Source organism: Oncorhynchus mykiss, chromosome 3, assembly GCF_057628025.1.
Source record: "Oncorhynchus mykiss isolate SJ-2025 chromosome 3, ASM5762802v1, whole genome shotgun sequence".
Taxonomy (NCBI): Eukaryota; Metazoa; Chordata; class Actinopteri; order Salmoniformes; family Salmonidae; genus Oncorhynchus; species Oncorhynchus mykiss.
Genome location: NC_143024.1, coordinates 55,886,509 through 55,909,534, shown reverse-complemented (window position 1 = coordinate 55,909,534; position 23,026 = coordinate 55,886,509). Strand labels below are relative to the sequence as shown.

Here is a 23,026-nt window from a genome sequence, read left to right as displayed (position 1 = left end):
CTGGACTGACCAGAACTGGATGGCTCCATACCACCCATTTGGGCCTCTGGGATGCCTCTTCACAGGCCGTGGTCCACAGGAACTGTTTCTGCTCTTTGGTTTTGGTCAGTTCACTCTACGGGTAGGGCCACATCTGAGAAGTCTGGCACAAAACGTCAGTACCAGAGCCAACGAGCCCCAGGAAGGACTTCGCCAACAGCCCATGTGCTAGGCAAAGAACTGTTTTGGATGGCTGCTACTTTGTCCACTTGAGGGCACATGCCCTCTGGGCCAATGCGGAAACTCAAGTACAGGACCTCTTCTTGGGCCACAGCACACGCCGCCTCTGCAGCAGACTTCAGATCCCTTTCCCAAACCCAAACTCTGATTTCAGATGGAATCATCAGAAGAAATTGTTCAAGCACGACAACATCCGGGACAGTTTCAACTGGGTGCTTCGTTGGTGGTATCCAGCTCCCGGAGACGCACAAACAATTCCTGAGGGGATTCCCCCGCCTCTGTCTTTTCTTCCCGAAAGCGCATTCTATAATTGTCTTTGCTGATATTATATTTAGTTTTGTATTGCTTCCTTAACACCGTCATAATCATGCACGAAGTTAATGTCCATAGTCACATAGGCTTTTCCTGCATTTCCTGTTAGTAGACTAGCCGGGAATCACCCACTCTTCTCTCGACCAGCCACACGTAGCCGCCATCCGTTCAAATGTTGCGAGGCACACATCGACTTCATCATTGTCAGTGACCTTGGGGAGTGACAGGTCCGACCTGCAATGTCACTATCACCGGGCCCCTTGGATCTGGGTGCCGACTGGCTCAATCAGGCGAGCCTCTGCTTGCTCTAACCCCATCGCCCAGATGGTCATGTGCCCCCATGCCAGCGTTGTTTTCTTGTAGATCAATAAGTGCCATCTCTAGCACCTAAGAGCCGAGCCTCCTGTCTCTGCTCCCGTTGCTTGCTCTTTTTAATGCTCCATTTCAGCAAGTCCGTGAGCTCCAGCATTGCGCACGGCTGTGGATCGCGTTGCTTCTCGGGCACAGAAAACGCAGGATTGCCGATATGTGGTGGTCTGTGCGCCAATCTCTGTGGCATCCCCAGCCCACTCCACAATATATCCTGCTGTATTTCGCCTTGTTCTACTGCCATCCTTACCTGGTTCCTTGGTAGTTTTGAGGTAGCTCCCAACTCGCGCACCATCCTCGTACAGGAAAGAGGCCCCCTCGTGGAGCCGGGCCGGGAGGTCGAGGTGGGGCTATAATACTATATTGCTTGTACTTACTGCATCTCATTCAGGTCTACATAAAAACAGGTAGTGGCTACAGTATCATTTAAGATTGGGTACATAAATCCTTTATCTCATAAAGGTCATGGACTTTGCTCGGTGTCAGCCTTTCAGATTATTGGCCATAGGTCCCCCTCTTGCCCTCAGAACAGCCTCAATTCGTTGGGGCATGGACTGTACAAGGTGTCGAAAGCATTCGACAGGGATGCTGGCACATGTTGACTCCAATGTTTCCCACAGTCTGAAATCACAGTGTATCAACAAACAAGATTTCTTACCCTTTCCAAACAATTTCCCTTCAATCAAGCGCAGCGCCAACATAACGTGGCAGGGTGGTTTAAAAACAAAGGATAGATTTGAGCATAAATGCATAAAACGTTTCTTTATAACACACGAGACAATACCTGAAGACGTGCTACACATTGGTGGGGGCACAATGCTTGAGGGTTTGTCGACATAGATGTGTATATACAGTATATAGGTACATATGCGCCCTAATATGTATCATGTCCCACCTCTTGTACAAATCCATGTGACACATATGATACTGCGGCTTGTACAGCATGTGATCCATCTGTCTGCATGTGAGAGGGTCAGTGTGGGGTTACGTGAGGAGCAGGGTTATGTGGAGGTCTGGGGTACATTAGCAGGGCACATTGTCCTGGTTAGTATAGTATAGCGTGCAGCCAGCCAGTCAGTAGAGTGAGACAGAGTGGTTTGATGTGTGTCTATGTCTACCTGCACCGGCAGCTCAGACCAATTGGCCAGACAGGCTCATCTTCAAAGTGAATCACCCTCTGCCCTGCACCCCAACCACATGTCTGTGTGTGTGTGAGTGTGTGTGTATGTGTGGATGTACTGTATGTAAGTTTATGCTTGCATGCAATGCCATGTATGCTTGTGTGTGTACGGTTGGTGTGTATGCCTGCAAGTGTGTGTGTGTGTGTGTGTGTGTGTGTGTGTGTGTGTGTGTGTGTGTGTGTGTGTGTGTGTGTGTTAGTGTTGTGTGTTTGCGGGAATTGGTGGTGAGCATACGTGCATAAGTTTTGCGTGATGTTTGTGTTTTTCTGTGTGTGTGTGTGTGTGTGTTTGTGTGTGTGTGTGTGTGTGTGTGTATGTGTGTGTTTACTGGATGTTTATATGAACATGCTAATGTTATGTGTGTGTGTAAAGTGTGAGTGTGTAGGTGGGTTATAAATAGCCCCAGACAGCGGACCTAATGAAGTTCAGCCCTGGCATCAGCCTGCTTGGCAGACAAAAGAGGCTGCCACAAAGCCCTGACTGGACCATGTATTACAACACATCCTATTTCAAGCCTCCCTGCCTCTCAGCCATATAGAGGCCACTCATAAACTGTGAAAAGGAGGCATTACAGTATCATGAGTTCAGTTCTTTTTGGACGAGAGACATTTCATACAGTCATGGTATAACATGACCTTTTGTTACAGTTACACTTATTTCTGCCTTGGATGTAACATTGACCTACTGTATCCTGATAATAGCTATCACTGTAAAAATAGACAATATGTGGACAATATGCACACTTTTGGGACTATCCATTTGGTTGCATTGCACAGGGCAAACTAAATCAAGTGCACCTGAAGCATATTCAAATGACTTGACGTGATGTATTTGACCCAGGTCTGACCCCAAGTGATGTTCACATGGTTGTACTTGTGCCTCCGATTTGGCAGGGATATTTGACATAAATCACCCAATCATTCATCTACATTTGTACCCCCTCTAAAAAAATCTACAGTTGTCCTGAATCTGCAATCAACTGTTTATATGTATTATATTATAATGCTAACTGCTAACAATAGCTTACTCTATCAGTCACTTCGGCTTAAGTTGAAAGCTTTGGATGACGGCAACATCCGGTATCATCTACATTAACGTCAAGAAGGCATTGAGGGATATTGGAGTGAATCATCCCTTTAATGTGCGTCTGTAGACTTGCGGCATGACAGTAGTGTGTACATGGTTCCAGAGCTGGGAACTGTCAGGACAGACTGAGCACTGGGACCTTCAGTTTGTTGATATACACCCCTCTCCTCAGCCAAGTGCTCCCTGAGCACTTCACACACCAACAGCCATCCCCCACCGCTGTAAATTCAACACTAAACTGGCCCCTCTCTCTTTCTCTCCCTCATGATTTCTGACCTAGCATAAGAAATCCTCATCATACTCTGTGGTAGCTAGTCTGTGTGTGACATGTGTGTTACCTGAAGGCAGCCAGGTACTCTGCGTCTCCCATGGGTGGTTCCAGTCCCCCGGTGAAAGCCATGTTCACATTGAAGCCCATACCTGCCCCAGTGCCCACCTGCAACACACACAACATAGGTTAGTCACACACACATACACACACACACACACACACACACTCACACACACACTCAAGCAAAATTACATGCATATACTGTACTATTACACACTAGACAATTCTTCTGTAGAACAGCCTCCATCTAGGAAAAGACTGCTGGGATTGCTGCCGTTTACCTGTCAAAGCTCAGACTGCACCTGCCAGACGAGAGCACACGCTCTAATATACGCACGCATGCACACACAAGTACACACACTAACACACTTTTACATTAAGCCTGGGCATTTTACAAACAACAACAATAATCTGACCTAAGTGGTAGAGGGCCTTGCTAATGACCCCGTCGTATGACCTCCTGTATCAGGAGATGTTAGATGACTGCCAATATTGTAGCAATTACCAAGGAATAACTAACAACAATTGAGTTTTCTTCAAGTTGCCAATTTGAATGTGAATAACAGGAACATTTCCAAAAATCGATTGACCCCTCTCTAAGCATCGCCCCCAGAACTTTGTCGCAAACCAATCACAGCGCTCCCAATGGATAGCAACTGTCGTTGAGTGTGACACCTCGGACAGCGTGTTGCCAATTTAGCGACTGTTGTTGGTAAAAGAGGCAAGCGACAAATGCAGTTACTTTTCAGGCTGCCTTTGGGGAGTTGCGAGCATTTCTATGGTTTCGATAGCATTAAGTGTATTTTGCCACTCAATTCTGCCGCAAACAAGAGTGGGAGAGGCTGTTTGTACAACATAAGTCACAGCAACGGCACACGCGCAGGCAGAGAAGCACCAGGGTAAGGGGGGTATGGTGGGAGAGGGGGGGGATGAAAACGCTATGACGGGGACCGCAGCAGTACTGCAAATTGGTGCTGTGATGACGTCATCTAGCAACTTTAGCGACACATTAAGAAGCCATTAGCGACCTCTCACTGAAAGATTGTTGGCAACACTGCTCAAACAAGCTCACGTTTGAAATGCATGATTGCCAGTGAGGACAGTGGGAAATACAGTTTTCTTTTGAAAAGTAATTGTTTAAATGGCTAAATAATTGAACATTGAACCAGGAGTACTCGTCACTGTGATCCTTAAATGCAGAGCCTGTTGATGAAGTGTTTGGCGTATCCCCCAGTTTTTCACAGTGTGTGTGCGTTAAGGTTGAGCGATTGTGTACATGCCTACATCGCATGATTGCGCCCCATAGCGATCCTCGATAGTCGATCACTATTGGGGGGGGGGGGGTCTTTCTCATGGCTACCCATGTATTTCCATGGAAATATTACATTTATTTGGAAAGTAATAAATATATAGATATTTTTTAAAAGCATTCATGATTTGCATAAATGTAATATAGTAACTATTACTCTTGTTAAAAATATGAAATGGTATTACATTTGGTGAAGAGCACATTATGACTTGTTTAGGACTCGAAACTCAAAGTTTAGGACTTGAGAATTGACTTGATACTTGTCGGTCTTGACTTGAGACTTGACTTGGACTTGCCTGTCTTGACTTGGGACTTGAGTGCTAAGACTTGAGACTTACTTGTGACTTGTAAAATAATGACTTGGTCCCACCTCTGCTGAATAACTCTAATCTGCTGTTGACTTTAGGAAACGATTTGAGAGCACTAGTTGGCTCCAAAAGTGGTTAGTAACTTTGACTGCACGATGACAGTGAATTCACTGGCAAGCCACACTGCAAACCTTCATCTGAACAAATTCCTGTGAAGTAACTGTAATGACAGTCCACCTCAATGTACCCAAGAGTTTCCTGATCAGCAAGGGGTGGTCTGTGTTTAATTTCATTGCGTGTTAAAAAAACAACAGTTTGAGATCATTGTGAGGGAATTTCACCAGTGGCTTCCCTGGAAAATGTTGCAACAGTAACTAAGACGGGCGGGGCTAAAGTGAAGGGTCAATTCTATGATCATTGTTGGTTACTGAGCCAGTGATGGGTGGTAAGTATACTACTAAGTGTTTGCATGTTGCAACATGGCCACCATTTCATTTTATGGTTAGTGTTCAACAGAGTGATTCATTCAATAGGGTTGCAAAATTCCCATTTTTGCCAGAAATCCCGATTGGAAGTTTCCTCGGAATCAGGAGGGAATAAGCAGCAAATCTGGAATCCTCCAACCAGGAATTCTAGCAGACCTGGGAATTTTTGGAAAAGTGACCTGAATTCTGCAACAATACTTCAGTAAATTATTTTTCCTTAGCAAGAGGAAATTATTGGTGTTGAGATCTTGCACACTGTGCAGGCAGTTGAGCTACCAGTGTCTGTCGACATGTGTGCCAGGGATGTGAAGAACAGTAAGCGCTTGTCAAAGTGAGCATAGACAAACATACACGCAGACACACACGCACACGCGAGCGTGTCCCCAACTCTGCCAACTCACCTCATCAGGCGCTCCACTGCCAGGAAAGAAGTTGCCATCGTCGTAGCGATGGAGTGACAGGTAGAGAACGTTGGGATCACTGTAGAATGCTTGTTGCGTGCCGTTGCCATGGTGAACATCCTGACAGATATGAGAGGGGCGGGGTAGGCAGGTTTAAGTTTACTTCCTGACTCTAACAACTGATTTTGGATCAGGTCTTCACGTTAAAAACCTATTCATGAGCGTTGTGCACTAAACAACAAAATCGAACTTGAGTCAGTCGTCAGATGGACATAGAAGAGTTACACCAAAGTAGAAAAGTGGACACCCTGAAAAAAACTCTTATCAATTGCCATGCTTAGCCACTATCTAACATACCATAACCCGACAGAGTCTTTGTGACCGGTTCAGAGGGTTGAATATGTTTTAGGCTTACAATTGGGTTAAGTCAGTCCTAAAAACCCCATCGCTGGGTGAGAATATATTTTACTTTGAGCTACGATATCCATTTCATTTTAACAGACCTTCCCACATAGTCAACCATATTAAAAAAAAGTGACCTAAGCTTCTATATTGAGGCATTATCTCATACAATTGACGTTTTATTAAAGAAGGTAATTTTTTTTAACGAGTTTTTTTTTACAGTCTCCCCCTGCTTTATACGCCTCGACATCGAGACATTTTCTAATACAAAAAAAAAGGAGCAAAAAGAAAACTGTGCTTGCTGCCTGGATGACAGGGCTAGTTGTAGAAGTCTCTCTCAGTGAAAAACCGGAGGAAATGAAAAGTGGTTCAAAGGCTTTGGGAAGCCGAATAATGAACCCAGCAATGATCCTGCCAACATCGAGCAGCCATCTCTTCCTGGGCATGTGGACTATTTTCAATATGACAGATTCTAACGACTGATGTTATGTGTTTCATAGGATACAGAACCCTGATGTATTGTCATTATATTACACTCACAGAACATGACATTTTTTTGTTGTTGTGAAAGATAGGTCACATCCTTTGTTGCCTTATTCTGTGTGGAAGCACAGGAAGTCCAAGGTAAACTTACCCAATCCACAATCAGGATCTTACTGACACTGAGCCTCTGCTGCAAGAGTTTAGCAGCGATGGCCACTGAGTTGAAGTAACAGAATCCCCTATGTGATGTAATGTTAAGAGAGGAGGGGGGAGAGGAGGGGGGGAGAGAAAACAATTATATACATTTTGTGAGTCTGACAGGTTCTGAACATTTGATTTTGCCTCAAAATCTCTCTACTGTTCCGTAATGACGTCAACAAGATCTGATCGAATGAGACGGAAGAAACATAAAAGGCTTACATAGGTGTACTCTCCTCTGCATGGTGTCCAGGGGGCCGGACTACAGCAAAACCATTCTGCCAATCAGAGTAGACAGAACCATGTTACCCATCATTCTTTATTGAACCTTTATTTAACTGGGCAAGTCAGTTAAGAACAAATTCTTATTTACAATGACTTATTTACAATTACTGCACACCAGCCAAACCCAGACAATGCTGGGCCAATTGTGCGCTCCCAATCATTACTGGTTGTGATACAGCCTGGATTTGAACCAGGGTGTCTGTAGTGGCACCTCTAGCACTAAGCTGCAGTGCCTTAGACCGCTCCGCCACTTGGGAGCTCAATAAGGCCTTGAGCAGTCACAGACTGAAATACACTCACAGATAAATGCTTAGCCCCAAAAACGCACACACGAAAACACACACACACACATATATACAGTATATGAACACCAACTCGTGCACACACACACACGCATGCACGCATTCCAGTTTCTCCATGCAATATTTAGTTCTCTTCCTCTCTGACCTTAAATCCCGCTATGGCTCACAGTTAATTGTTTTGCCATTGACAGGGCGGAGGGCCACAGACACAACCCCTGCCACGCACGCACGCACGCACGCACGCACGCACGCACGCACGCACGCACGCACGCACACACACACACACACACACACACACACACACACACACACACACACACACACACACACACACACACACACACACACACACACACGTGGCTGTCAGCTGGGTGTAGCAGTGCGAGACGTGGATGCTGTGTTAATGTGGGGACCTAGGGGACTCCCGCCACTCCCGCGCCGACTGTTTAGGGTCCTTGTGTAACATGGGGACGCCCAGTGTTTGGGGGCCGTGACTGACTGTGGTATGCAGGGACATGGTGAGGGGACCTGTGTCCCTGTAGTCCAGTCTAATGATGTTGAGGCAGCTGCTGTAGATTACTGCACTCCACCTCGCCTGTCCACAGAGGATATTATTCTAGCAGAGGGAGAGGAGGGACTCAGATCCTGTCTGACGATAGAGGCCACTTTCAAAGAGCTGTATGTGTGAGAGCGAGAGTGTGTGATTTAAAAACGTTGAAGATGCTGATGGAATGCGGACTCGGACAGGCCAGGGGGGATGCAGGTGATGTTAGAGTCTGCCCCCCCCTCTCGGGGTTGCGTGTGTGTGTGTGTATGCTAAGATGGTGTTAAGCGGCAAGGAGATAACTTCCTGTGACCTCTAACCCCTATGTAGAGTGCAGGAATTTTCATGACTATTTCAGGTCCTTATTCCTAGAGAGAGAGACCATGTCCTCGATAAATCCATTGGGATGATTGAAAAATAGATGAATGGATGAACAAACAAGTCGGTGAATGAATAAAACAAGTAAATTAATCAAACCCTCATCTCAGTAACAATAACAAGTGTTGTTCACTAGGTGGCATACATACTCATTTCAACTGATACACTCCTAAACTCCATGTGAGTGTTAGTAATTTAGCATGCTATACTAACGGCTCTGAGAGGAATCATCATTAGTCTCCATTAGCCAGCTCTGCTCTGATGCGGTGTGCAGGCTACCGAATGGCGCAGCAGTCTAAGGCACTGCATCGCAGTACTAGAGGCGTCACTACAGACACCCTGGTTTGAATCCGGCTGTGATTGGGAGTCCCAGTGTCATCCAGGTTTGGCCGGTGCAGGCCGTCATGGCAAATAAGAATTTGTTCTTAACTTGTTCTTAACTGACTTGCCTAGTTAAATTTGTGTGTTAGCAGGGACTGTTAGCGTTAGCAACTTACTGGTCCCCATGCGCTAGGTCGCCAGCGGGGTTCAAGTGATAATCCAGCGCGGTCACAGACACAGGAAGGCAGGAGGGGAAAGCGGGGGTGTCTGTCTGAAAGCTTTGCGGTGGGGAGGGGGGCATTCCTACCGAGTCTGTAGGAGTTAAGAGTGAGTACGGCTAACGAGGCTATATTAACGAAGAAGCCCTTTTATTCACTTGAGTGGGGCTAGCGTTAGCACTTCTAATGAGGTCTAATTATTAATGCTCCACTCTGCCACCTGCTCACCTGAGATGTTGCTAGCATTAGCATTTAGCATCAGTTGCGAGATGGCATTATGTTTGGTAATAGGCATACAGACAGACAGACAGACAGACAGACAGACAGACAGACAGACAGACAGACAGACACATAGACAAACACATGGTGATGAGGGACATGAGGCTAACCTTGAGCTCTGCAGCCGCCACTTTGAAGCAAAGCTCCACGACGGAGCCCACAGCTAGACGAGCAGCGCTGGACGAGTGGACCTCGTTCCAAATGGTGTCGCTGTCCACCTGGGAGCACAAGCACAAATGCACATTTATATAATGCACATTATCAACTGGGTGGTTCGAGCCATGAATGCTGATTGGCTGACAGCCATGGTATAGCAGACCGTATACCACGGGTATAACAAAACATTTATTTTTACTGCTCTAATTACGATGGTAACAAGGCACCTCAGGAGTTTGTGGTATATGACCAATATACCACGTCTAAGGGCTGTATTCAGGCACTCCGCGTTGCGTCGTGCGTAAGAACACCCCGTAGCCGTGGTATATTGGCCATAACCTCCTCGTGCATTATTACTTAAATATGCACTAACGAATTGAGGCTGTTCTGAGGGAAAACGGGGGTGCAACTCAACATTAGGAAGGTGTTCTTAATGTTTGTGTATAGCCTAAATGTATAATACAATGGGACAATATAAACAGTATAAATTGTGTATAAATTGTACATGTATAATGTACAATATAAACAGGTTAAATAATACAATGGGGCAATGGTGGACTGGGATTGTTGTGGTGCTATCTGTCCTCGCAGCCCTTCCAGAGGTAGAGCGAGTGAAAGTAGGTATGAGTACACAAGCTACAGTACAAAGCCCCTAACCACACTCGCACACAGTGTTACAAATCTATTGTATCACAGCTTGCACAGAGAGAAGGGAAAAAAGGGACTTGATTGCTGAGCAAAAAGAGGCCGTAGTAAAGAGACCCTCAGAGTGGGTTTACGGGGTCTATCCAAATGACGTGAATGACTCCCGTTCGAGACACACACACAGGTCAATCCAAAGGGCAGGGGAAGATACTTTGCTCTTCACACGTCTGTCCGCCAAGAGAGTCTTTGAACGTGCTTCTACTGGGGTCCCACTGGGGATGCTAGTAGAGGTGTGATTTTAAAGTGGAGGAGAGAGGGGAGATGGCTTACTGTATATTCACAGACATGGAGTGTCAATATTGAGCCAAGCGAGTAAGTTTGGAAGAGATGCGGGGAATAGATGGAGAGGAATATTGGAGAGAGATGGGGGATGGGTTGGGGGGAGCTGGCTAGTCTTGGTGTTGTGGATCTGTGTGTGTGTGTGTCTGTGTGTGTGTGTGTGTCTCCCTATGTGGTCAAAAAGAGAGGCCAGGCATTCATCAATCAGGGCTGATTATGCTGACACACGCCTGCCCAGTGGCCCCAATCTCTCTCACACACACAAATACTATTTTCCCTAACCTTAACTCCTATCCCTAAACCTAACCATACTCTTAATCTCTAACCCTAAACCTAACCCCTGAAATAGCCTTTTTTATAAGTGAGGACAGGCAAAATGTCCGAATTTTAGTTGGTTTACAATTCTTGTGAGGACTTCTGGTACCCACAAGTGTAGTAAAACACGCACACACGCACAACTACATACATCTCTACACCTCCACGCACTCCATACACACCACTAGTCCATACTCCACACACTGTTGCACAAACTCTACACACAGCTCTAAAATCTACACACTGCTGTAACACACTTAGCAGAGATACTCTTAACTCCTCGTTGACCTTGCAACCAACTTGAAATCACACACACACACACAGACGCATACACAGACACCTGGGATGACCAACTGAATTCCGAGACGGAATAATCTTAAGAGAAGGAAACACCTGGCAGAGGGAAAGAGAGAGGAGGAGAGAGAAAGAGGGAGTGTGTGGGGACCTGCAGGGTGTCTGTGAACCTTGGGGTCTCCGACAGACTCAGCACACATTAACTGTGGCGATCCCTGCCTGCTGCATTTGGCCTTCAGTTGCATGAACGCTCGAGGCTAGAGGAAAAAAAAGGAAAACGTGGGCCTTTTCAAGTCACGCCAAGAAGGACTTTGTCACGAATTACGGGTCTGTGGTGCATTTATGATAAAAAGAAAACTGTGGGGAATGGAGGGGTGAGGGGAAGAGAGGGAAGATGGGTTGGGGCAGAGGGAGAGGGAGGGTGAGTTGACTGAAGAGTGATGGCTGCACCAGAGAAGTGAGTGAGTGAGTGAGTGAGTGAGTGAGTGAGTGAGTGAGGGAGTGAGTGAGTGAGCAAGCAAGTGAGAAAGTGATCAAGGAAATGAGTGATCAAGTTATTGCGTAATACAGTGAACAAGCTAAAAAAAAAAAATGGGACGACGTTCAGAGGGACAAACTGAGGAGTGTGTAAGAAAGTAAAAGAGAATATTGAGCGAGGGAGGGACACTGCAGTTCCAGCCACTAACAGAGAAGAAAGCGTAACGTTGGAAAAGTAGAGTAGTCCTGACAAAAGCGACTTTTGAGAGTAAGACCGAGTAAGAAGGAGTGAAAGACGCACGCCAGTAACACCAAGAGCAATAGGGGGATAAAAGAGAGGGAAAAGCGAGGGACCAGAGACCAAAGAGAGAGGGGGGAGCGTGTTGGAATGAAAGAGGGGTGCGTTCTGCTCAGGCTGACAGGGTAATTTGATGAGCGGAGGCGCTGTGCTGGGACGACAGGAAGACAACAATTTAGTCCCATTTCCATAAAACAGAGCAGAGCCCCTTCTGTTTCCTACCAACGGCAGCAGGCACCGTAACAGACTCAGATAGCTACCCCCGAGAGAGGGGGTGTACAGGGGAAGGGAGAGACAGGGAGAGAGAGGTGGGGGGAGAGACAGGGAGAGAGCGGTGGGGGAGAGACAGGGTGGGGAGAAGAGAACTGTGGAGAAGAAGTGAGGGTGTGGGTGTGAGGGGGGGGGGGGCAAAGAGCAAGGGAAAGAGAGGGAGACGGAAAATCAGACCAACATACTGACCTAGGGATCAACAAACACACATAACCTGAGTTCACCCACTCACTCCAAAACGCGCACACACACACACATTCTGAAACACATATAATACCTTTACTTTCACAAGCACACTGAAGTGGAAGCACACATGTGCACTCGCACCCAAAAACACACACACACAGACATCATTGTCACCCCCCCCCCCCTCTCCTAAGTGTCCCTCTGAACACACAATACACAGGCAGTGCACTCCCCACCCACACGCGCTCTACAGCACACAGCATCATGTTCATAGAAAACATCTGGTCACAATTACCCACTCGACAGAAAGCAGAGCAACAGTTTTGGTTGCCTCTGGTGCTCCAGGGTGGTGTGTGTGCGTGTGTGTGTGTGTGTGGTGGGAGAACAAACAGCAACATTATTTCTACAGGGGAGTAGAAGAGAAGAAGTAGAAGAGAGTGACTTACCCCCACCCCTCCACAAGGCAGCCTCACAAACATTGGAGTAACTGAACCTGAGAAAGAGAGAGAAAAAGAGAGCGAGATAGAGAGAGAGAGAGAGAGAGAGAGAGAGAGAGAGAGAGAGATAGGTTAGAGGGGACCGCCAGAATACTCATGGACACCCAGGACTTTCAGCAGGTGCCTTGACCTCTGAACTCCAGACTCTGACCACATGAACTTCCACAGAGGAGAGAATACACAGATGCCATTTTAAATGTGGTGGGAAAAAAATGACGAATCTCTCTCTCTCTTAGTGTAAACAACTTGATTTTGTCAAACCTTTCTTCCCTCCTCTCCCCTCTTGTTGTGACAACAAATTAGTAACACACTTTCACTTCCTTCTTCATTCAGTAACCCTCTTTTCCATCCCTCCCTTGCTCACCCCTTCATCCCACTTGTGCCAGCAAGATGACTAGGTTAGACATTATATCCCCCCTTGAGATACAAATCTATCTTGACTGTTACAAATTCTAGCAAAACATCGTCAAGTGGAAACCCCAAACCCTTAATACAACACCCTGCATGATTTGAGAATATACGCTAGCAACATTTCACCTTTTGGCCTGAACATTTAAAATGTGTCTAGGTTAACGTTCACTCTTCTTAGTGGGCCCTGAGTTGATCGTAACACTGCATTAATATGAATTCATATAGCAGACGCTCCTGGATTGACTCATCACACACACACACGCGCGCACACGGACACACACACGGACCCACGAACACATACACGCACACACACACCCACACGAACCCACACACGAACCCACACACACACACACAGACACACACAGACACACACACGAACACATACACACAAACACACACGCACACACACGCACACACACACGCACACACACACGAACACACACGCACACACACACACACACACACACACACACACACACACACACACACACACACACACACACACACACACACACACACACACACACACACACACACACACACCATTGATGCAATACAACATAATCACACACAGTTGAACACAGTCCAAAACAGTGGTTCCCCCGGGAGTCTTACTGGTAAAATGCACATGAGGTTGTCCTTCAGGGGTACTCCTGGCAGAGCAAAATGTACTGTGGTACAGTAACCAAAAAAGGTTGAGAGCCTCTGGTCCAAAAAAGTCCCAAAAATGTCATGACTACCTTACTCCACAGACACTGCTGGCTAAGAGGCTAACTCAGCTCTGAAAGCCAGAGTGGTCATAGTGAGATGTTTGAGCCAAAAAGTCAGTCTCTCTCACTCTCCCAACCCGAGAGGAAATCTTTAGGTGATGGATCAGTAAACCTTGGGAGGGAGTAAACAAGGAGGGGTGATGTCATGGAAAATGGTGTGTGTGTGTGCGTGCGTGTTCATTATTGGCAGAGAGGTGGCGAACAGCTGGGCCAACAGCTTAGAGGTAGATTTGAGCAAGTTCCACAAGTTCCAAATCGGAACAAGAAAAAAACAAAAAGAATAGAACCAAAACAAATTTTTAAAAGGCTGTCGTTTAGGTAAACAGAACAATCTCTTTGGAGATGTACTGAGTGTCCCTGCTTTGGTCTACACAGAAGGCAATCATGTAGATAATAAGGTTGATAATGGTCCTGTAGAGGAACACAATCCTTAGACCAGGCCTTGCCCTGTAATCATAGACAGCCGAGGTGTAAGAGGAGGGAGAGAGCTGTTATTGTATTATTGTCGTAACACTGTCATACTTTAGGCAATCTTGATCATTTACTTTGTCGATATATGGGTCAACCTTAACAGCCTGACATGCGTTGATGTCCGTGGAAGACGAGGTGACAATTTGACTTCGGTGGAAGTTGGGATTCGCCCTGCACAATATACCATGAGCATCTACACAACAGATCCTGTTAAGTGTGCAAAGCAACAACCAGTTGGGTCTGGGCCCATATCCACAAAGGGTCTCAGGAATGCTGATCTAGCACCAGTTTTTCCTTTTAGATCACAATGAATAGGATTATATGGACAGATCCTAGAGTAGCACTCCAGGTGTAGGACGTACTGTCTAGTTTCTGTCGAAGTGGGTTGGTTCCATACAGAAGGACGTGGGCCTCAGAGTGAACCGTCTGCAGTTCTTCCAGTGAGGCTTTCCGCCCCCGTATACACTGCAGAGAAGGGGGGGGGGGGGGGGGGGGAGAAAGAAAGAAAGAGAGTTGGTCAATTTTATTTGTATTTTATTTATATTTCTTTCACCTTTACTTAACCAGGTAGGCATGTTGAGAACAAGTTCTCATTTACAACTGCGACCTGGCCAAGATAAAGCAAAGCAGTGCGACACAAACAACACATGGGATAAACAAACGTACAGTCAATATTACAATAGAAAAATCTATATACAGTGTGTGCAAATGTAGTAAGATTTGGGAGGTAAGGCAATAGATAGGCCATAGTGGCAAAATAATTACAATTTAGCAATTAAACACTGGAGTGATAGATGTGCAGAAGATGAATGTGCAAGTAGAGATAGTGGGGTGCAAAGGAGCAACAACAAAAAAATAACAATATGGGGATGAGGTAGTTGGGTGGGCTATTTACAGATGGGCTGTGTACAGGTGCAATGATCGGTAAACTGCTCTGACAGCTGATGCTTAAAGTTAGTGAGGGAGATATAAGACTCCAGCTTCAGTGATTTTTGCAATCGGTTCCAGTCATTGGCAGCAGCAAACTGGAAGGAAAGGCAGCCAAAAGAGGAGTTGGCTTTGGGGATGACCAGTGAAATATACCTGCTGGAGCGCATGCTATGGGTGGGTGCTGCTATGGTGACCAGTGAGCTGAGATAAGGCCGGGCTTTACCTAGCAAAGACTTATAGATGACCTGGAGCCAGTGGGTTTGTTGACGAATATGAAGAGAGGGCCAGCCAACAAGAGCATACAGGTCACAGTGGTGGGTAGTATATGGGGCTTTGGTGACAAAACAGATGGCACTGTGATAGACTACATCCAGTTTGCTGAGTAGCGTTGGAGGCTATTTTGTAAATTTCATGCTGCCAAACGTACCCTCGTAAAACTGACTATCCTACCGATCCTTGACTTTGGCAGGATAGTCAGTTTTACAAGGGTATGTTTGGCAGCATGAGTAAAGGATGCTTTGTTGCGAAATAGGAAGCCGATTCCAGATTTAATTTTGGATTGGAGATGCTTGTGAGTCTGGAAGGAGAGTTTACAGTCTAACCAGACACCTAGGTATTTGTAGTTGTCCACAAATTCTAAGCCAGAACTGCGCAGAGTAGTAATGCTGGGTGGGCAGGTGTGTGCAGCAATCGGTTGAAGAGCATGCATTTAGATTTACTTGCATTTAAGAGCAGTTGGAGTCCACGGAAGGAGTATTGTATGACATTGAAGCTCGTCTGGAGGTTTGTTAACACAGTGTCCAAAGAAGGGCCAGAAGTATACAGAATGGTGTCGTCTGCTTGGAGGTGGATCAGATAATCACCAGCAGCAAGAGCGACATCATTGATGTATACAGAGAAAAGAGTCAGCCCGAGAATTGAACCCTGTGGTACCCCCATAGAGACTGCCAGAGGTCCGTATAACAGGCCCTCCGATTTGACACACTGAACTCTATCTGAGAAGTAGTTGGCGAACCGTGCAGTCATTTGAGAAACCAAGGCTGTTGAGTCTGCCGATAAGAATGCGGTGATTGACAGAGCCGAAAGCCTTGGCCAGGTTGATGAAGATGGTTGCACAGTATTGTCTTTTATCGATGGTGGTTATGATGTTGTTTAGGACCTTGAGCATGGCTGAGCTGCACTCATGACCAGCTCAGAAACCAGATTGCACAGCGGAGAAGGTACGGTGGGATTCAAAATGGTCGGTGATTTGTTTGTTAACTTGGCTTTCGAAGACTTTAGAAAGGCAGGGTAAGATAGATAAAGGTCTGTAAAAGTTTGGGTCTAGAGTGTGATTTCCAATATTTAGGGATATCAGACAATACGAAAGAGAGGTTGAACAGGCTAATAATAGGGGTTGCAACAATAGCGGCGGATAGTTTTAGAAAGAGAGGGTCCAGATTGTCTAGCCCGGCTGATTTGTAGAGGTCCAGATTTTGCAGCTCTTTCAGAACATAAGCTGTCTGGATTTGTGTGAAGGAGAAATGGGGAGGCTTGGGCAAGTTGCTGTGGGGTTGCAGAGCTGTTGACCGGGGTAGGGGTAGCCAGGTGGAAAGCATGGCCAGCCACAGAGAAATTATTATTGAAATTCTCGATTGTTGTGGATTTATCGGTGGTGACAGTGTTTCCAAGCCTCAGTGCAGTGGACAACTGGGAGGAGGTGCTCTTATTCTCCATGGACATTACAGTGTCCCAGAACTTTTTGGAGTTTGTGCTACAGGATGCAAATTTCTGTTTGAAAAAGCTTGCCTTTTCTTTCCTAACTGCCTGTGTATATTTGTTCCTAACTTCCCTGAAAAGTTACATATCGCGGGGGCTATTCGATGCTAATGCAGTACGGCACAGGATGTTTTTGTGCTGGTCAAGTGCAGTCAAGTCTGGAGTGAACCAAGGGCTATATCTGTTCTTAGTTCTACATTTTTTGAATGGGGCATGCTTATTTAAGATGGTGAGGAAAGAACTTTTAAAAGAATAACCAGGCATCCTCTACTGACGGAACAAGGTCAATATCCTTCCAGGATACCCAGGCCAGGTCGATTAGAAAGGTCTGTTCGCTGAAGTGTTTTAGGGAGCGTTTGACAGTGATGAGGGTTGGTTGTTTGACCGAGGACCCAGTACGGACGCAGGCAATGAGGCAGTGATCGCTGAGATCCTGGTTGAAGACAGCAGAGGTGTATTTAGAGGGCAGGTTGGTCAGGATGATATCTATGAGGGTGCCCGTGTTTACGGATTAAGGTTTGTACCTGGTAGGTTCCTTGATCATTTGTGTGAGATTGAGGGCATCTAGTTTGTATTGTAGGATGGCCGGGGTGTTAAGCATATCCCAGTTTAGGTCACTTAACAGTACGAAGATAAAGATAAATGGGGGGCAATTAATTCACATATGGTGTCCAGGGCACAGCTGGGGGCTGAAGGTGGTCTATAACAAGCGACAACGGTGAGAGACTTGTTTCTGGAAAGGTGGATTTTTAAAAGTAGAAGCTCGAACTGTTTGGGCACAGACCTGGATAGCATGACAGAACTCTGCAGGCTGTCTCTGCAGTAGATTGCAACTCCACCCCCTTTGGCAGTTCTATCTTGGCGGAAAATGTTGTAGTTGGGGAAGGAAATTTCAGAATTTTTGGTGGCCTAAGCCAGGATTCAGACACGCCTAGAACATCAGGGTTGGCGGAGTGTGCAAAAGCAGTGAAAAAAACAAACTTAGGGAGGAGGCTTCTGATATTAACATGCATGAAACCAAGGCTTTGACGGTTACAGAAGTCAACAAATGATAGCGCCTGGGGAACAGGAGTGGAACTGGGTCCTGGTAACACTTACTATGACACCAGAATCTGTAATCGTGTACCCATTTGTTATAATGTACTGCTATTTTACTAATCCCCAAGGGCCATCTGAGCTTTTGATGGACAAGAGGGATGGAAAGGATGAAAAGGAGAGAGTGAAGGAGGGACTGGGGAAGATGGGGGGAGGGGGCAGCAGGGTAACACCTGCAGCCAGGAATCTCCAATTAGTAACAGTGGTGGTCGTAAATGAAGTCTGAAAGGGGTGAGTGAGAGAGAGAGAGAGAGAGAGAGAGAGAGAGAGACAGGAGAAGAAGTCTGGGGATGGAATTTGTTTGCTTGTTTATTTGTTGATGTTATTTCTGTTTGTGCCATTCGGGAAAGACAGACAGGCAGCTGTGCAACCAAGCGTAGCGATGGCGCAATGAACGAGTGAGACGCGGGAGAGATCAGACACAGGAGACCCGCACACTCTAGGAGCTCAGATGCAATAACTGAATAGCCTCATAACCGGCGTTTCGACAGACACGCTGTCTTCATCAGGGTATAATGACAAACACTGCGGGTCACCAGTTTATATCGTGTCAAAGGACACGCGCAGGTGTCTGTAATCATGGCCGGGTGTGGCTTGAAATCACTGGTTCATTTACAGATATAAATAGAACGTATAAAAAAACATGAATGGATAGCATTACGGTCATAGATACAATATGGCTTCCATAGGCCTACAAACACTTTCAATGAATAGCAAAATCACAAGAATGGCTTCAGATCACAGTCTACGTTGAGACCGAAGGGAGCAAGGGTCTTTAAATTAAAGATAAAGACACACACATACACACACACACACACACACACACACACATACACACGCCACGCACACAGCGATGCAGGAAAGATTATCCCCATTTAGGAACCATTAGACTGTTTTTAGACCTCTCGGATGAAGAGAAAATAATGTCTAATACTGAGAAAATGTGTGTGTGTGTGTGCGTCTGTGTGTGGTAATTGTGTGTGTGCATGCATGAGTGCGTGTATGTGGATTGTCACAGAACAGGTGCAGGGCATGATAAGACCCACTATAAGCTTTTTATCTCTGCCAGCGCTTCAAAACAACCTAATACTTCAAAACAAGGCCCTAAGCTAAACAATGATCTAAGGTCAGTTTAGATTTTTCTTCTGCCACATGGTTAAGGTTTGGCAAGGGTTAGCTGATCCTAGCTCTGTGCTTATGGGCAACTTGCTGTGGGGTGTTTTGTCAATGGGGAGGTCGTGCAGCATGGTTTAACACTGCCCCCTCCTGGTCAGAAATGGTGCCTTCGAACGCTCTGAAAGTGGAATAATGGGTCCATCGCAGTAGTCTAGGTTAGATGGGAAAAGGAAGCCACGTTCGACTATTGATATAGGACGGTCGAACACGCTTCCTCAGTTACTCTGACAGAATTTATACTCTAAATTGGATTTCTCCCCTTAAGTCTCTGCACTAATCTGAAAAGACTGTATGGTTGAAAACACAGAGCAGGCCTCAATATAACCTCTGCCTGTAGGTCAGTGCTTAAAAATGAGTGAAACAATGTGTCAGTATAGATTATTGATACACATTCAAGAGATGAGCTTTGGTGATGGTCTCCGTACCTCACACTGGCCCCTCAGTCCTGTCTCTTGGAGTCGAGACCAGATGCTCTGGATGCGTCCGGCATGCTCTGGGTGTGTGTTGGTGTTGCCACACATACACTGGTGCTTCTGCATCAACGTGTCATACACCAGTCCTGGAGGGTGATGGGAACACACACAGAGTTAGGAAAAACTAGGGAGACAATAACCGTGTCCGAATACCCGTACGTACATGCGTTCTAAATAATTAGGCATTTTGGGTATGTGAAAAATCTAACGTTTTATAGTATGTGACAATTTTGGAAATGTGGTATGCTTTAAATGCCAGGATGTCATACTAATTTTGGCATTTGATTTTAGTAGACTCTCGTGTGCTTGACAACGGCTGATTAATCAGATAAATTGACGTGCTGTGCCAAAATGAACGAACGGCGGCAGTCAACGCAATCGCGCATTAGACGACACACTCTCAGTATGGATGAGCCTAGTGTGTTGACATTTGATGCTTACTGCATTCGTTTGTACTGAACAGTATGTTCTAAATAGTATGTAGTACGATTAGTATTTAGTACACAGTATGTTGTTTTGGTAAGTAGTAGGCAAGCCAGATTTTGCACACGGCCATAGATTCTCAGTGCACTCCCCTCCCTTTCTCCTTCTCTCTCTCAAACACATGCACGCACGCACGCACGCACACACACACACACACACACACACACAGACACACAGACACACACAGACAGACAGATACAGACACCCACACCCTGCACTGCATGGCTGATCAGTATGCTGGACACTGGGGCTCTCAGAGTGGTTTAGAGGGGAACGAGTCAAGGACTTGATTCTTTTTTCAGGGAGCGAGGACACATTAATCTAAGAGAACAGGCAGCTAAGCCCTTGCAGACTGAAGGTTAGAGAGAGAGCGATAGAGTGATTTGAGCTTGTGTGTGATTGTGTGCATGAGTGCGCACGTGTGTTAGTGTGTGTGGGTCAAGGGTGCTTGCCGGTGGTGAAGCGAGGCTTGGTGGGTGGTTCCTGCTGCACCACGACGGGGGGGAAGCAAGCCGAGGCAGGAGATGATTGGGCCCTGGAGAGGGGGCGGTGCGCTGGGAAGGTGATTGACAGGCCGGCTGCCTCCATCGAAGCCTGGTAGTTCCTCAACTGGTGGATTCTCTGCTGCTCCAACAACACATCCTGCTGCTCACAGAGAGAGAGACAGAGAGAAACAAAAAGAGAGCGAGACAGAGAGAAACAGAAAGAGAGAGAGACAGAGAGAGACAGAAAGAGAGAGAGAAAGAGAGACAGACAGATTACACACACGTAAGTGCTCTCTCACACACACACACACACACACTCCAAATGCAGCTATCGTGTGCATCTGTTGAACTGCTGCAAGATATCTTAGTAGCCAGAAGATGGCGCTTGATGCGTCTCCATTATCACAGCCAGACAGACGTGAATCAGAAGTGTGAGCTGATTCAGGAGCATAAAGATACAGAGACAAATGCTTTGTATGCAGGTATTCAGTATGCAGGTATTCAAATGATCTCATTGATAGTCACCCCAATTCTTATTAAAGACTACTGGTGGGGCTGGCTATAGGTGATTGTCGTTAAGGAGCTATTGGGATTCAGATTCGCAAACTGTACTGCCACTAAGTGAATTGCCACTACTGTAACTAACAGACCAGGATTCGATTGGGCATCGCTCCTGTTCTAACACTGCATTTCCCAGGGGCCCCCGGTGCTCTACTTCCTGCCGGGGGATGTAGGGTTTGTGGGCGTCATGGCAACAGGGAGGACAGTTGATTGGATTTGGACCGACTGCATGGGCTGTATGTTAGACAGGGAGGACATGGTCTTGTGTGTGTGTGTGTGTGTGTGTGTGTGTGTGTGTGTGTGTGTGTGTGTGTGTGTGTGTGTGTGTGTGTCGGTGACAATGTGTGTGTCGATGTGTGTGTGTGTGTGTGTGTGTGTGTGTGTGTGTCGGTGACAATGTGTGTGTCGATGTGTGTGTGTGTGATCCTAGGGAAACTCAGATTCAGCTGTAGAGAGGAGGCGTGAGGCTGCCCTCAGCCATTCAGACAAAAACCTGTACGCTATTTCACTTTGAGAGTAGGAGTATAGTGTGTGTGTGTGTGTCCATACAGCCAGAGTAAGCCATGTGTGGGTGTCTGTTTTTCGTGAACTGACTAAAAACCCAAATAGCCTACATTCTGTTCATTATCACCAAAGCATGACAAGTGTGTAGTCTTCCTTCTCTGTCTGTCTGTCTGTCTGTCTGTCTGTCTGTCTGTCTGTCTGTCTGTCTGTCTGTCCGGAAACTCCAGCAACAATTAGGCTGCGAGTTTGTGTGTTTGTGTGTCTGCATTCATGCGTGCATGCCTGAATATGTGTGAGTGTGTGTGCGTGTGTGCTTGTGCATGTGCACGCATGAATATGTCTATGTTTGATTGTGTGTGTGCGTTTCTGTGTCCCCTCCTCTTCCTGCTCTCTGTCCCGTACCTGTCGGAAGAGCAGCTCCTGGTCAACTATCCTGTCTCTGTGGTCCCTCTCCTCTTCCTGGGGGTCCGGGGGCTCCTGCTTGACTGTCACTCCACACATGAGACCTCCGTCCTGGGGACATAGGGCTTGGTGCTCCCTTAGCTCCTCTTCTGTCTCCTCCGGGTGACTCTCGTGCTGCCGGCCCGGCCCCGGCTCGCTGGGCTTGGCCATCATCTGAATGGGGGGGACACAGCACTGGGTATGAATAAGTTACACATACCTGTTCATAATAATATTAATAATATTAGTAATAATAATAATAAGTAATAAGAAATAATGATAATAATAAGTAATAAATAATATAATATATATATAATATAATAATAGTAATAATATATTTTTTTACCCAGAGCGACCCAGCAACCCTTGGCATTGCAATCACCATGCTCCACTAACTGACCCACACAGGACAGCAAAACAATAAGTAATGATAACTGTTGCAATACATATGTTGGGAAACCTCTTATCGCCTCTTATCCTTGCTGCCTATGGCTTAGAGGCAGTATACCATTTTTTAAGGCTGATTGAGCTGCAGCCAGCTTCTTCATGGTCGTGTCGCCGGCGGTAGCTAACGTGGCAA

General features: G+C 46.3%; 1 protein-coding gene across 6 annotated transcripts in view; it reads right to left on the bottom strand.

The window, feature by feature from the left end:
- LOC110504116 (histone deacetylase 4) overlaps positions 1–23,026 on the bottom strand; it is a 254,688-nt gene that overhangs the window by 19,269 nt on the left and 212,393 nt on the right. For all 6 annotated transcript variants that reach the window (XM_090229569.1, XM_090229570.1, XM_090229567.1 and 3 more), the window contains 10 exons: positions 22,408–22,620; positions 20,908–21,100; positions 19,925–20,058; positions 14,903–15,005; positions 12,838–12,884; positions 9,522–9,629; positions 7,307–7,362; positions 7,038–7,125; positions 6,002–6,121; positions 3,506–3,603 (listed from right to left, as the gene is read on the bottom strand). In XM_090229569.1, coding sequence (XP_090085695.1) covers positions 3,506–3,603; positions 6,002–6,121; positions 7,038–7,125; positions 7,307–7,362; positions 9,522–9,629; positions 12,838–12,884; positions 14,903–15,005; positions 19,925–20,058; positions 20,908–21,100; positions 22,408–22,620 — 1,160 coding nt within the window. The remainder of the gene's footprint in view (positions 1–3,505; positions 3,604–6,001; positions 6,122–7,037; positions 7,126–7,306; positions 7,363–9,521; positions 9,630–12,837; positions 12,885–14,902; positions 15,006–19,924; positions 20,059–20,907; positions 21,101–22,407; positions 22,621–23,026) is intronic.